General features: G+C 41.4%; 1 protein-coding gene across 2 annotated transcripts in view; it reads left to right on the top strand.

The window, feature by feature from the left end:
* The window catches only part of Utp4 (UTP4 small subunit processome component), a 32846-nt gene that overhangs the window by 12648 nt on the left and 4652 nt on the right, over window positions 1-15546 (top strand). For both annotated transcript variants that reach the window (XM_048355228.1, XM_048355229.1), the window contains exons 7-14: window positions 1450-1621; window positions 1720-1811; window positions 3693-3789; window positions 5259-5323; window positions 8129-8251; window positions 8694-8850; window positions 9970-10076; window positions 12359-12454. In XM_048355228.1, coding sequence (XP_048211185.1) covers window positions 1450-1621; window positions 1720-1811; window positions 3693-3789; window positions 5259-5323; window positions 8129-8251; window positions 8694-8850; window positions 9970-10076; window positions 12359-12454 — 909 coding nt within the window. The remainder of the gene's footprint in view (window positions 1-1449; window positions 1622-1719; window positions 1812-3692; window positions 3790-5258; window positions 5324-8128; window positions 8252-8693; window positions 8851-9969; window positions 10077-12358; window positions 12455-15546) is intronic.

Raw genomic sequence — 15546 nt, 5'->3', positions numbered from 1 at the left:
TGATTTCCCTTATTAGATTTTTATAGTTTTCATTAAATAGGTCCGTCATGTCCTTGATTAAGTGATAATATTTCTATTATGTTAAATATTCCTATTGAAGAACATGGTATGGAGCTAGTGCTGGTGGCTTTTGCCTTTTAATGCTAGCTACTCAGGAGGCTGAGAAAGTTTGGAGTAAACCCAGGCAAAGAAATCCTAAAGGCTGTTATCTCCAGTTAACCAGTAAAAAGCCAGAAGTGGCTCAATATAGGTCACCAGGTATGAGAAGAAAAAGGTAAGCAAGTGTGCAAAGCCCTGAGTTCAAGCCCCAGTACCAACACAGACACAGAACCTAGTATTGACTTCCTATGTGGCTCATCTATTACATAGTTTAGAAGGATTTGAATCTTTTCACAGATCTAATACATTTTCTGTTTAGCTTATTCCTAGGTGTATCTTTTTTTATCCTTTCTGTAATGAGCCTAGTTTATAGTCATGTGTTGCTTAATGACAGACACAGTCTAAGGACTTTATCATTGGGTGTCTAGTGTTGTATGAATGCAACAGTGTACTTACACAATCCTGTGTTGGGTACTTTTCTGAAGGGTACACCTCGTGTACATATTGTGTGTCCTGTCCTTTTATAGAGCTAACAGCGCTGGATTCTTTACATCAACAATACCAGAAACTGAGTGTTGCTTTATGCTCTACAACATTTTGACATCACTAAGCAATAAGAATTTTTTCAGCTTCAATGGGCTAGGGATAAGGCCTAGTGGTATAGTGCTTGCCTTGTATACATGAAGCCCTGGGTTCGATTCCTTAGCACCGTGTATGTATAGAAAAAGCCAGAAGTGGCACTGTGGTTCAAGTGGTAGAGTGCTAGCCTTGAGCAAAAAGAAGCCAGGGACAGTCTCAGGCTCTGAGTTCAAGCCCCGGGACTGGCAAAAAATAAAATAAAAATAATATAACTTTTTCAGCTTCAATATACTCTTCTGGGGGCTGGGAATATGGCCTAGTGGCAAGAGTGCTTGCCTCGTATACATAAGGCCCTAGGTTTGATTCCTCAGCACCACATATACAGAAAATGGCCAGAAGTGGCACTGTGGCTCAAGTGGCAGACTGCTATCCTTGAGCAAAAAAGAAGCCAGGGACAGTGCTCAGGCCCTGAGTTCACGGCCTAGGACTGCCCCCCCCCCCCAAAAAAAAAAAATACTCTTCTGAAATCACTGTCCTGTATTTGGCCTGTCACTGACTGAAACATACAGCATATGATAGTCAGCATGTAAAGCCTAGCAAGGAGATAACAATTTTTAATTTTGTCAGCAGGGGGCGCATTGCTATCTAAGTATTAGCTTGTCTTCTGCTAGAACTTGATATATTCCTAAAGGAAAATCCCTGGGAACTTGCCTTCTAATTCTGGGTGTATTTCTGTCTGTTCATATGTATTCCCCTCCTTTAATTTCTCAGCAAGAAGACAGTTTCGTGGTGGGCACAGCCGAGGGCACAATATTCCATTTTCAACTGGTCTCTGTGACTTCCAACAGCAGTGAGAAGCAGTGGGTGCGGACCAAACCATTCCAGCACCACACTCATGATGTGCGCACCGTGGCCCACAGCCCAACAGCCCTGATATCTGGAGGTAAGTCTAGCCAGGCTGTTGGTTTACTTTGCCCAGCTCTGTTATTTTCTTTTCACATAGGATTTCTCATTCTATTCACCTCTTTTCCCCATCTTCAGGCACTGACACACACTTGGTCATTCGTCCTCTCATGGAGAAGGTAGAAGTAAAGAATTACGATGCTGCTCTCCGAAAAATCACCTTTCCCCATGTAAGTAGCACCTCTTCTCTTTCCTTCTCTCAACTTTTAGTATCCCTTCATCTCCCCATCTCCCTGTCCCATAAGATTCTAAACATACCTCATACTTCCTGGGCAAAATGAGGGGCTTTCTGAGTTTCATGTTCTTCATTCTGTTTATGAGGCAGTCCTCTTTTTTTTTTTTTTTTTTTTGCTAATCCTGGGGCTTGAACTCAGGGCCTGAGCACTGTCTCTAGCTGCTTTTTTGCTCAAGGCGCCACTTCTGGCTTTTTTCTATATATGTGGTGCTGAGGAATTGAACCCAGGGCTTCATGTATACGAGGCAAGCACTTTACCACTAGGCCATAATCCCAGCCCCATGATGTATTTGTAGCATCACCACACTTTACTTTCTGGAGAAATAGTTGTCTTTTTCAAATAGTGAATTGTGGAAATTTTCTTAGTTTTTTGTTTTGTTTTTTATTTTTGTGTTGATCCTGGGGCTTAAACTCAGGGCCTGGATACTGTCCCTGAGCTCTTTCACTCAAGGCTAGCACTCTACCACTTTGAGATATAGCATTACTTCCAGTTTTCTGGTGGTTAGAGATAAGAGTCTCCCAGACTTTCCTGCCAAGGCTGGCTTTGAACTGCAGTTCTTCAGATCTCAGGCTCCTGAGTAGCTAGGATTACAGTTGTGAGCCACCAGTGCCCAGCTTCCCTGAGCTTTTTTAATGGGCCATGGCTTCGCTTGCAGCTTTTTTTGGTGTTTAAGTGGAGATAGAGTCTGATGGCTTTTCCTGCCTGGGTTGGCTTTGAACCAGAATGTTCAGATCTTAGCCTTCTGAGTTGCTAGGATTATAAGCATTGAGTCACTGGTGCCTGGCTTGTTTGTTTTAAGCATAGACTTTATACTCTGGGTGGAAGCAGAAAAATCCAGGCTTCTAGTGTTCCTTTCTAGATAGATGATACCAGCTCTATAAGGAGTGGCCCCTTCCCTTCCAAACTGGCTTCCAAATTTCATTTGCTATTAACTTTACCGAGTTTACTTCCATAATAGGTACTGTATATATGTGTGTATATATATATATGTATACATGTATATGTATATATGTATATATACACATACACACGTGTGCATATATAGACATTTATTGAGGCATTTGGTATGCAAAGGCCGTATTTAATGTATAGGTAGTCTTTATTAGCTCTTTTAATTAAATTTTATTGACAAGGTGATGTACAGAGGGTCCATTAGCTCTTTCTGAGCTCTGTTTTTTCTTCTTTCTTTTTGGGTATGGTGCCAGTGTACCTCTTTGGGCTCCTATCTGCCTCTACTTACATGTCCTTTCTGCCTTTTTTCCATTGACTACTATGCTTAGCCATCTTAAATCTATTGGCACACTGTAGTAGCCTGTTTGGTTTTGTGTCACTTATTCAGAAGCTATTTAGAGGAGTACCTGTTTTTACTCACCGTGTTCTCAGATTCCTTAACACCTGTTTCCACATTCTTGTTGAGGACAGTGATTGGCCTGTGGAAGTTCTTTTTTTTTTTTTAATTTTTGTCAGTTGAGGAGCTTGAACTTAGTGGCTGCTGTCTCTGAGCTCTTTTTGCTCAAGGCTAGTGGTCTTCCACAGTGCAACTTCTAGTTTTCTGATAGTGAATTGGAGATAACAGTTGCATAGACTTTCCTGACGAGGATGGCTTTTTGAACCATGATCCTCAGATCTCAGCCTCCTGAGTAGCTAGAATTACAGGCATGAGCCACCAGCACCAGCCCCTATGGTATTTCTTAGGATATATTTACCAAATAAGTTAATTCAACAATAAAAAATATACTGTTACTTCTGCTGCAGCTCATACTGAGACTGTCTATGACACTGGCCTGTTTATAACTTTTCAATTCTTGGATACAGCGACGTCTCATTTCCTGTTCTAAAAAGAGACAGCTTCTCCTCTTCCAGTTTGCTCATCACTTGGAACTTTGGCGACTAGGATCGACAGTTGCAACAGGTAAGACTGAAGAAAGGTTTTCTCATTGAGAAAATGGGAATGGGCTATGGATACCAAACTCAAAGATAGAGTGTCTGTTTGGCATGCACCTTGCCCAGGTTTGGTTCCCCACAGCACTAGAAGTAAAAAGTAAATAAAATTAACATATATTTATATTCATACATACAAAGAAGAAAACTGGAGAGACGATGCCATATTTTAGGATTGCAGTTGAATTTCTGCTTAGAGAAAAAAATAGATTTTTCTCTACTTAAGGTTTTCCCACTCATAAGAAAAAGCAAAAGCAAACAAAGCTAATGCCTGTAATCCTAGCTACTCAGGAGGCTGATATCCGAGGATCGTGGCTCTAAGCCAGCTAAGCAGCAAAGTCCATAAGACTCTTTAGCTCCAATTAAGGACCAAGAAAATTGAAGTAAAGGGGCTGGGGATATGGCCTAGTGGCAAGAGTGCTCGCCTCCTATATGTGAAGCCCTGGGTTCGATTCCCCAGCACCACATATACAGAAAATGGCCAGACGTGGCCCTGTGGCTCAAGTGGCAGAGTGCTAACCTTGAGCAAAAAGAAGCCAGGGACAGTGCTCAGGCCCTGAGTTCAAGGCCCAGGACTGGCAAAAAAGAAAGAAAGAAAAAGAAAAAAGAAAACTGAAGTAGAGCTGTGGCTCAAGTTGTAGAATGCTAGCCTTGAGCAAAAGAAACCTAGAAACAGTACCCAAGACCAGGAGAAAAAAAGCTAACAAGACATTGAAAGTATTAAGATCTTGAGAAGTTAAGGATCATGTCCTAAAAAATAAGCTTCTAGGGGCTGGGAATGTGGCTTAGCTGTAGAATGCTTGCCTAGCATGCATGAAGCCCTGGGTTCGATTCCTCAGCACCACATATACACACAAAGCTGGAAGTGGCGCTGTGGCTCAAGTGGCGGAGTGCTAGCCTTGAGCAAAAAGAAGCCAGGGACAGTGCTCAGGCCCTGAGTCCAAGCCCCCGGATTGGCAAAAAAATAAAATAACCTGCTGTGGAGTTTACTGCAGGGCATAATTGAAATAAGGGTTGTTAAAATCAGTTTGTCCTAGCTTGTGTGAAATGGAAGCAGGCTGTTGAAAATGACAAGACATAATGATGAATAATGATGTCCTGTGGAAAAACAAAGGTCACGTGGATCTTTCTAAAGTAACGACCTAGCATGTGGCATGACTTGTTTGAGTCCTCTCTTTTAGGATGGATTGAAATTAGAACCATAGAGACTCCACTTTTCCATGCCTTTGTGGGGTTGAGCTTCAAATAACTAGTGATGTCTTCTAGAACTACTTCCTTGTTCATATAATATACCCTGCAGAAATAGTGTGCCTACTAAATCAAGGGATTTTTTTATTTTCCAGTGATAGAGATTCAATTCTATTGATAAGTAGCTTTTAGAATTAAATGTATCATCTGTTTGGGGAGGTAACAAAAACTCAGGGAAGTGTATTGTTTCAGGCAAGAATGGAGACACACTTCCACTTTCCAAAAATGCAGATCATTTATTGCACCTCAAGACAAAGGTAAGAGGCTTACTATGTATTCAGGTCTGGGGTCCAGAATGTATTTCCCATTCTGAATTTAGTTCACATGATGAAGTTTTATATCCTAAACTATTTCACTGGAGAACTGGCTGCCATTTGAGATATTGGTAACATTATATGTGTTGAAAACCAAAGTAAAGCTTGTCCATAAATGTAGATGTCTTGCCCAGCCTGGTGGCTCATACCTGTAATACTAGCTACTCAAGTGGCTGAGATCCAAGGATCATTATTAAAGGACAACCTGGGCAGAAGTCTCCATGAGACTCAAATAAACCACTCAAAACTGGACATGGTGCTGTGGCTCAAGTGGTAAGCACCAGACTGGGAATGTGGCTTAGTGTAGAGTGCTTGACTAGCAAGCATGAACATAACCAGAAAAAGGCAGAAATAGCACTGTGGCTCTAATGCTAGCCTTGAGCAAAAAGAACAGTGCCCAGGCCCTGAGTTTAAGCCCCAGGACTAGCAAAAAATTAAAAAGTAGTAGGCTCTAGCCTTCAGCACAGATAGGCTTAGGGACAGTGCCCAGGCCCTGAGATCAAGTCCCAAAACTGACAAAAAAAATTTGTTGTTGTTTTTGCCACTCCTGGGGCACGGTCCCTGGCGTCTTTTTGCTCAAGGCTAGCATTCTGCCACTTGACCCACAGAGCCACTTCTGGCTTTTTCTGTCTATGTGGTGCTGCAGAATTGAACCCCAGGGCTTCATGTATACCAGGCAAGCACTCTACCAGTAGGCCATATTCCTAGCCCCTGTAGATGTTTTTTATAGCGGAAAAAAATAACCTCTTTTAATGTAGCATTTCATAACGATAAAATACCTCAGTGTAGTGTACAAAATGAAGTCTATGATAGGTAGAAAAAGATCAGTGTTATTTTCTTTTGGAATCATTGCTACTTGTAAGCTTTCTGATATCCATAGTAGACCATCATAGCTCACATCATTATATTCAGCACTTGCCTTATTTTAATGTAAAAACTTGCTTCCATATTCTACTAGTAGTTTCTCTGGCACTTACCTACAGTCCCACTCACTGTACAGATGCTGTCCTCGATCATGCATTTTCTTTTTTTTTGCCAGTCCTGGGCCTTGGACTCAGGGCCTGAGCACCGTCCCTGGCTTCTTTTTGCTCAAGGCTAGCACTCTGCCACTTGAGCCACAGCGCCACTTCTGGCCGTTTTCTATATATGTGGTGCTGGGGAATCAAACCCAGGGTTTCATGTATACGAGGCAAGCACTTTTGCCACTAGGCCATATTCCCAGCCCTTGATCATGCATTTTCAAAAGAGAAATTTCTTGCCTGCACTTTAATGTCATGTGTTTCTTTTGGTTCTCAAATGGTAACATTTCCTCCTTATCCTCTTCATTACACTGGATAGCCTTTTTGGAAATCTCATCCCACCTAATTGAACTTTGGTTTTGTTAAATAATTTAACAAAATTATTTTTAGAAAACTGTTAATTTTTATAACTTCCTGCTGACTTTCATGGTTACTTTTTAAAATTTAAGTCCTGCCATTTTTTTTTTATTTTTTGATTAGTGCTAGGCAAGAAAACAAACATAATTTATTTGAGAGAGATCTCTAGTTTATTTGAGACAAGAACTCTGTGGCCCAGGCTGGCTTGAAACTTGAAGCCCTCTATCCTTTACCTCCCAAGTGCTGGAATTAGAGGTATATCAACGTGCACAACTGAATTTTTTCTTTTTTCTTTTTTGTCAGTCCTGGGGCTTGAACTCAGGGCCTGAGCACTGTCCCTGGCTTCTTTTTGTTCAAAGCTAGCACTCTCCCAACTTAAACCACAATGCCACTTCTGGCCTTTTCTATATATGTGGTACTGAGGAATCGAACCTTGGGCTTCATGTGTACGAGCTAAGCACTCTTGCCACTAAGCCATATTCCCAACCTGAATTTTTTTTATTTTATTTTTTTATTCTGTCTTGGGGCTTGAACTCTGGGCCTGGACGCTTTCTCTAAGCTTTTCAGCTCAAGGCTAATGCTCTGTCACTTGAGCCACAGTACCATTCCAGTTTTCTGGTGGTTAAGAGTCTCATGGGGCTGGGAATATGGCCTAGTGGCAAAAGTGCTTGCCTGGCATACATGAAGCCCTGGGTTTGATTCCTCAGCACCACATATATAGAAAAGGCCAGAAGGGGCGCTGTGACTCAAGTGGCAGAGTGCTAGCCTTGAGCAAAAAGAAACCAGGGACAGTGCTCAGGCCCTGAGTCCAAGCCCCAGAACTGGCCAAAAAGAGTCTCACAGACTTTTCTGCCTGGGCTGGTTTTGAACCGAGATCCTCAGATCTCAGCCTCCTGAGTAGCTAGGATTACAGGTCTGAGCCAGCGGTGCCTGGCTATAACTTGATTTTTAAAACTATATAAATGTTATATTCATTTTTTTCTCCTCCAGGTATTTTTAGTTACTCTTTATTAGAGGTTAGTGAAGTATGTTACCATAGGCAAAACAAAATGAGCACTCTGAATCACCTGCCCTCCCAAGCTTTGTGCATTTAATACCTGCCTGTTTGGGTTTTACCAAGTTGGAATTTAGTATGAAGTTATCTGAATTACTTGGAGAGTGAAGCATACAATATCTATAAACCTTTGTTCTTATGTTTGGAAATCAAAACAACATCAGTTAATTGCCCTGCTTTTAATATAATCATAGGACATAGCATAGGCATTTGTGAAAATATTCAGAGCAGCAAAAACATGGAGATTCATGTCATGGTAAACGTGGTCATAAGAGATTTTACACTAAGATTTACCTTGCTTTTTTCTCCTATTGTCAGGGCCCTGAGAACATTATTTGCAGTTGCATTTCCCCATGTGGAGGTTGGATAGCCTGTTCTACAGTATCTCGGTTTTATCTCTATCGGTTGAAATATGAACGAGATGACATCAGCCTCCAAAGGGTGAGTGAGAGAGCCTCATGTCATACGAGAGGAAGCGTGTGATTTTTCTTGGATGAGAATCCTCTCAGTGAAGTTATCAGAGACAATTTCTTATGCAAGAATCTAACTTCAGTCTCTAGCACATCATTTAAAAAGGGAGGAGATAACTTGTAGCAACACAACTGTATTTGCTTTTCTTTTTTAATTTTGTATCGATTGCTTTTGGAGGGATAGGGAAATGTCAGAAGTAGCAGTGAAGCTTAGCCTTTTCTGCCCAATGGTTTCTTTCATATGTAACTTAATTCAGGGAACTATATAGGTAGCTGGAGGCATATCAGTTGCTTGCTTACTGTTAATGTAATTTAACTCTGTTTTTTTGTTTGTTTGTTTTTTGTGGTTGTTGTGGTTGAGCTATAATATCTGCTTTCTCACTCACTAGCTTTCCCTGTTGGTTCACCCCAAGGTTTCAAAAACACCAGCATTCCTTAGATCTGCCCTTCAGATTTTGTTTTCTGAAGATTCAGCAAAGCTTTTTGTGGCATCAAATCAAGGGTCTCTGCATATCATCCAGCTGTTGGAAGGAGGCTTCAAGCACCTGCATACTTTCCAGCCTCAATCAGGTGGGACGTTGTAACTGGCTCAGGAGATTTTTTTCTTTTAGACCTCAGTGTTGGGGATTCTTGTATAGTCTCACCCCACATAAATTCACTCATATGGTTGCAATTTAAAGTAGGAGGCGATAATCTGGCAGATGAAGACACTCATTGAGATCTGAAATATTCCTCACACCTACTCTTTTCTCACTAGGTTTTCAGTTTCCTTGTTTGGGGCCAGAGAAGTTTTATCATCCTTCCAAGAGTTTTGTTAGCACAGTAAGAAGAAAGTTAAAATCATCTGTAATCCTGACACCCAAAAATATCCTTAACATTTTAGTATTTTCTAATGTGTGTTAGTATGTAGAGATTTTGTAGACGTTACCTTTCTTGGTTGTTTATGTAAAGATGAAAAATCCTGTGCACAGTTTCATTACCAGTGTTCGTGTACCTCTTGAACTTCTTCAGTACTAGGATTACAGGCAGGAAGCACCATGCCTGGCTTTTAGGATCATTGTTTTCATGTTCTTTGAAAAGATGAGTGGGGGCTGGGAATATGGCCTAGTGGTAAATTGCTCGCCTTGTATACATGAAGCCCTGGGTTTGATTCCCCAGAACCATATATATAGAAAATGTCCAGAAGTGGCGCTGTGGCTCAAGTGGCAGAGTGCTAGCCTTGAGCAAAAAGAAGCCAGGGACAGTGCTCAGGCCCTGAGTCTAAGCTCCAGGACTGGCAACAAAAACAAAAAACAAAAAGAACAAAAAAAAAGAAAACATGAGTCTGCATCAATGAGTCTGACTACGGACATTTACTAATGCTGGAGGACGTAGACTTCCATGCCCTGGCTTTTGTCTGGTTATTATTTAGGCTCCACTCTTTTTTTGTGTGCCAGTTCTGGGACTTGAACTCAGGCCTGGAAACTGTCCTTCACCTTCTTTTGCTCAAGGCAAACCCCACTCCCAATTTTCTGGTGGTTAAATGGGCTGGCTTTGAACCTCGATCCTCAGATCTCAGCCTTGTGAGTAGCTAGGATTACAGACGTGAGCCACCAGTGCCCAGTGACAAAGCTTATTTAACAATCTCTGTCTTGGGTGTTGTAACTGAACATGCAATTCAGGGACTTAATTGTTCTTATCCCCTCATAGGGACTGTAGAAGCCATGTGTCTTTTGGCAGTTAGTCCAGATGGGAATTGGCTAGCTGCATCAGGCACCAGTGCTGGAGTCCACGTGTACAACCTGAAGAATCTAGAGGTGAGTGAAAGACTTCGTGGCAGCAGTTTGAGTCATACAGGAAGCTATTATTCTTGCATTTGAAAAGTCCGAGGCAGACTGGAGTGACCTGGAAACTTACTAAAATTTCTTTTCTTCTTTTTTTTTTAAGTCAGGAATTTTTTCTGTTTCAGGTTCCTGATTCATTTCTTTGGAACTCAAAAGTTCTGTGTAACATATGAAACTGTAACCCTATTCTGTACTTCACTTTGACAATAAAGGAAAAAAAAATCACTCACAAAAAAGTTCTATCTAACATTAAAATTAGTCAGTGGGAACACTGCAAGTGTTGATGCACAGAAACTTGTAATTAAGGATTTTGTGGGTGATAAACCCACATCCAGGTTATTTCTATATTTAAAGGATGGAAAATTTAGACATGACTGGGTAGTTAGACATAATAACAGTTTTCCTCTCAGAGCTTGCCTTATACTTCCAGTGGTTTTTTTTTTGGGGGGGGGGCCAGTCCTGGGCCTTGGACTCAGGGCCTGAGCACTGTCCCTGGCTTCTTTTTTGCTCAAGGCTAGCACTCTGCCACTTGAGCCACAGCGCTGCTTCTGGCCGTTTTCTGTATATGTGGTGCTGGGGAATCGAACCCAGGGCCTCATGTATCCGAGGCAGGCACTCTTGCCACTAGGCTATATCCCCAGCCCCACTTCCAGTGGTTTTGTTTTTGTTTTTAACTGGTGTGGGGCTTGAACTCAGGGGCTGGGCCCTGTCTTTGAAGTTTTTTTGCTCAAGTCTAGCACTACCACTTTTAGCCACAGCGCCACCTCAAGTTTTCTTTTTTTTTTTTGCCAGTCCCGGGGATTTAACTCAGGTCCTGGGCACTGTCCCTGAGCTTCTTTTGGTACCATGTGCGCCGTAGCACCACTTCTGGCTTTTTCTGTTTATGTTGTACTGAGGAATCACACCCAGAGCTTCATGCATGCTAGGCAAGCACTCTACCACTAAGCCACATTCCCAGCCCCACACTTCCGGCTGGCTTTAAGCCATGATCTGCAGATCTCCTAAGTAGCTATAGGCATGAGCCACTTAGGTGCTGGTGAGCACCCAGCCCTTCCTTCATGGGTTTTTGTTTGTTTGCCAGTCCTGGACCTTAAACTCAGGGCCTGAGCACTGTTTCTGGCTTCTTTTTGCTCAGGCTAATACTCTGCCACTTGAGCCACAGTGCCACTTCTGGCCATTTTCTATATATGTGGTGCTGAGGAATCAAACCCAGGGCTTCATGTATAGGAGGCAAGCACTCTTGCCACTAGGCCATATTCCCAGCCCCTTCGTTGTACTCTTTTAGTTAAACAGAACTAGAAAAAAATTTTTTTGAATAGTGGGAAAACACTTTAGTTGTTCAGTAAAAATAATATTACCATACACACATTGAATTAAAACATGATTCTTCACAAATCTATTTCTTGCTATTAGTGTATAACCTAATCTTTTTCAATTCTGGTGGGAGCATGTACTAGTTACCTTTTCTTTGAACCTTGCTTGGCATTTAAAATGAAAAGTTTATATGAGCTGGAGATGAACCTGTGGTAGAGTGCTTTCCTGGCATGTGAAATGTCTAGGGTTTAGTCCTCAGCAGGAAAAAAGTCTTCTGTATCACCCACATGCCTTATAATTGTACATAAATATCCCAAAGCACTAATTTTCTTTGTGTGTGTGTGTGTTTTTTTTTTGGCCAGTCCTAGGCCGTGAACTCAGGGCCTGAGCACTGTCCCTGGCTTCTTTTTTGCTCAAGGCTAGCACTCTGCCACTTGAGCCACAGTGCCACTTCTGGCCATTTTCTGTATATGTGGTGCTGGGGAATCGAACCCAGGGCCTCATGTATATGAGGCAAGCACTCTTGCCACTAGGCCATATTCCCAGCCCAAGCACTAATTTTTTTAAACGTAGTATAGAGTTACATGTTCTTATTCAACTCATATTTACCAACAATTCATATAGATTTATTCTAAGAGGAAAGCTTTACTATTGAGTTCTCTGCAAATGCTTTCAGTTTTGTCAAGACCTAATAAAAATGAAATTAAAGTTCATTAATGATGAAATACCTGAAGTTTATGGAAATTTTCATAGAACACTTTTGAGTTCACAAGAGAGTTTAGAAGTAGCTCATCTAGAGGCTGAGGGTACAGCTCATTACATGCACAGGGCTCCTGGTTTGATCACTAGTTTTAAGAATTGTTACTGAGCTCTACCATGTGGCCTTTCTTTAGGGAAAGTATCCTTTAGCACTGCCTCTTAACCCTGTTTTTTGTTCCTAGCTTCACTGCACGGTGCCTGCCTACAATTTTCCCGTGACTGCTCTAGCCATTGCCCCCAATACCAACAACCTTGTTATTGCTCATTCTGACCAACAGGTAAGAGAGATTCCAGTACTCTCTAATTCCCTCTTGCTAGGTATTGCTAACCTAGAAGCCAAATTGGCTAGGGCAGTTGTGGTGGAGCTTTTCTTTGAAGATGCTAAAGGATATTCAAGTAGTTTTTTTCCTATGTGAAGTAAAGTGTCCATGCACAGTGTGGGCTCATTGTAGGCCAGCAGTGTCTGTTGGTGTGATGGAGCACAGTTCACATGGTGAAGCACAAAAGAATGGAGGAATTTTAAGTACTTATTCCATTGATTGCTTTAGCCTAGAGATGATCATAATTCTAGTATTGAGGTATGGAATGTGGTTTTGGCAGTTGGAAGTGTTAATAAATATATTTTCCAAGATCCAAGAACCATTGGAGTCACAAGGATAGACACAAAAATAAAGAATTGTCTCAGCAAGGCAGAATTTGCGTCTGCAGAAGGATGTGACTCCATCACCCAAAAATCTGGCAGGCAAGCAGCAGGCAGTCTGCTCAGGTATTTATTCCTAATGCAGCAGACCCTGCCCAGATTGGTTGAGCTCAGGTTCACAATCTGCTTGCACCTGGCTAGTTTGAGCATGGTAAAGATGTATTTACGTAAGGTGATTTTGAAATAAGATGGATAATACACAAATCTCAAAATATATCCACTTCCTCTGCTATTTCTTGGACAGTGTGAGATGTGTTGTAATTCCATCTTGGAAAGAAACCAGTTTAAACAAAACCTTAAATTTTACAAATGCTTTCTTATCCCAAAGTAGTCTTTTCCTAAACAAGAGTCAGGCTATCAGGCCAAAGTAAGAACTTTTATTTATTTATTTATTTTTATTTTTATTTTTTTTGGCCAGTCCTGGGCCTTGGACTCAGGGCCTGAGCACTGTCCCTGGCTTCTTCCCGCTCAAGGCTAGCACTCTGCCACTTGAGCCACAGCACCGCTTCTGGCCGTTTTCTGTATATGTGGTGCTGGGGAATCGAACCTAGGGCCTCGTGTATATGAGGCAGGCACTCTTGCCACTAGGCTATATCCCCAGCCCTAAGAACTTTTAAATAATACACTTTGATATAAAAGATAGTTTTTCTCACAGAAGTGACTGAAAAGAAAACAAACATAAAATTCACCTTCACTTTTGCAAATGAGGAAATCTGATCTTAGTGAGATTGGGTCCCCCCTTGTCAGTAAGTGCTTAGGGCTAAGGACATGACTCAAGTGGTAGAAGACCTTAAAAATACCTAGGCTGGGTATCTATCTGCCTCTTGTCATTGGTGATCATTCTCCTTTGGGGGAAGTAAGAGGGTGAGGACACCGTCTGAGTGGTTTAAAAAAACAAAACCTAAGCTCTAGAACATATTGTGAAATTTTCAGTGCTTATGCATTCTCAACTATAAAATGATGGTGATAATGAATGTCATCACACACCCTACTGAACTACTGGAAAGTTAAATGTGATCTGGGAAGGTCATGTGAGTAGATGGCTAGTCAACTGATACATGCTTTCTGTATAAGTAATTTTTACACTTAATACTTAATAGTGGGTACTATCAAAAAAATAAAGTCTCATTTCACTTTTATAGTTTCTGAGACTTTGACCAAAGACTGCATGGCATTGCTTTTATCAGACATAATGATAGTGTCCACCTGGTACCATTTACTAGCAGTCAGTCCCTTCAGGGCTTTTGTCTGTAAAACTGATGTATGCTTATAATCCCAACAATCAGGAAGGAGAGAGGCAGGAAAACTGAGCTGGATGCAAGTCTGAATTTCGTAATAAGTTTGAGGCCAGCAAGAGCTACTTAACTAACACCTATTTCTTTTTTCTTTTTTTTAAGATTTACTTGTCAAAGTGATGTACAGAGGTTACAGTTTCATATGTTAGGCATTGGATACATTTCTTGTACTGTTACTAACAGTTATTTCTAAAAAAAAATTGGTGTGATTTTTTTTTTTCCTGTTAGACTAACAAGACCAGAGTTGTGTTATAAGGGTATAGGGAAAATGGCCTTTCTTACATGTTGCATAAATTAGTATAAGCCCCTTTGGGGGACAGTTTGACAGGACCTTCAAAAGTTACGGTAGAGATGTTAGAGTGTCAGAGCATCGTCTACACTACCTGAAGCTTTGAGGAACTAAGCCTCATTCTAATGTATTTCCTACACCTATTGGTTGTATATTGTTTCTTTTTCTTTTTTTTTCTTTTTAACTAGAAAATACCCATTTCTTAATAATCTGGAAAGTTACCAGTTGGATTGTTGCCCTTTTTTTGAGACAGGTTCTTGCCATATAACCAGGCTGTCCTTGAACTTGCTCTGTAGTCCAGGCTGGTCTTGAACTTATATCCCTCTTGCCTCTATTTCCCGAGTGCTGAAATTGCAGGTGTGTGTCATCATGCTCAGCCTAGATTACCACACTTTCTTTGACATACTAGCTGATTACATCTACAAAGTGGCCTGGATGACAGCAATTATAAAAGAATTTGATCACATATCCCACCCCCAAAGAGCTTATATTCTAAGACTACGTAGGGCTGATAAATAAAATCTCTATAAGGACAAAAGAAAAAGTTACTGTAGAAATTTCCAGTTTTAAGAATTGTTACTAGCCAGCACTGGTGGCTCATGCCTGTAATCCAACTATTGAGGAGGCTGAGGCCTCAGGATCCTGGTTCAAAACCAGCCGGGGCTGGAAAGTCTCTGAGACTCTTATCTCCAATTACTCACCTAAAAACCAGAAGTGGAGCTGTGGCTCAAAGTGGTAGAGCACTATCCTTAAGCAAAAAGGTCAGGGATAGAGCACAGGCCCTGAGTTCAAGCCCCATAATCAACCAGAAAAAGAAGTTTTAGGGCTGAGGATATGGCCTAGTGGTAGAGTGCTTGCCTCGCATGCATGAAGCCCTGGGTTCAATTCTTCAGTACCACATACATAGAAAAAGCCAGAAGTGGTACTGTGGCTCAAGAGGTAGAATGCTAGTCTTGAGCAAAAAAAAAAAAAAAGCAGTCAGGGACAGTGCTCAGGCCCTGAGTCCAAGCCCCAGTGCTGGCAAAAAAAAAAAGTTGTGTGATTTTCCTGTTTGGGCTGGCTTTGAACTCTGGTTCTCAGGTTGTA

This window comes from Perognathus longimembris, chromosome 10 (genome assembly GCF_023159225.1).
Source record: "Perognathus longimembris pacificus isolate PPM17 chromosome 10, ASM2315922v1, whole genome shotgun sequence".
NCBI classification, from domain to species: domain Eukaryota; kingdom Metazoa; phylum Chordata; class Mammalia; order Rodentia; family Heteromyidae; genus Perognathus; species Perognathus longimembris.
The sequence above is the reverse complement of the archived record's forward strand: the minus strand, read 5'-3'. Positions and strand labels throughout refer to the sequence as shown.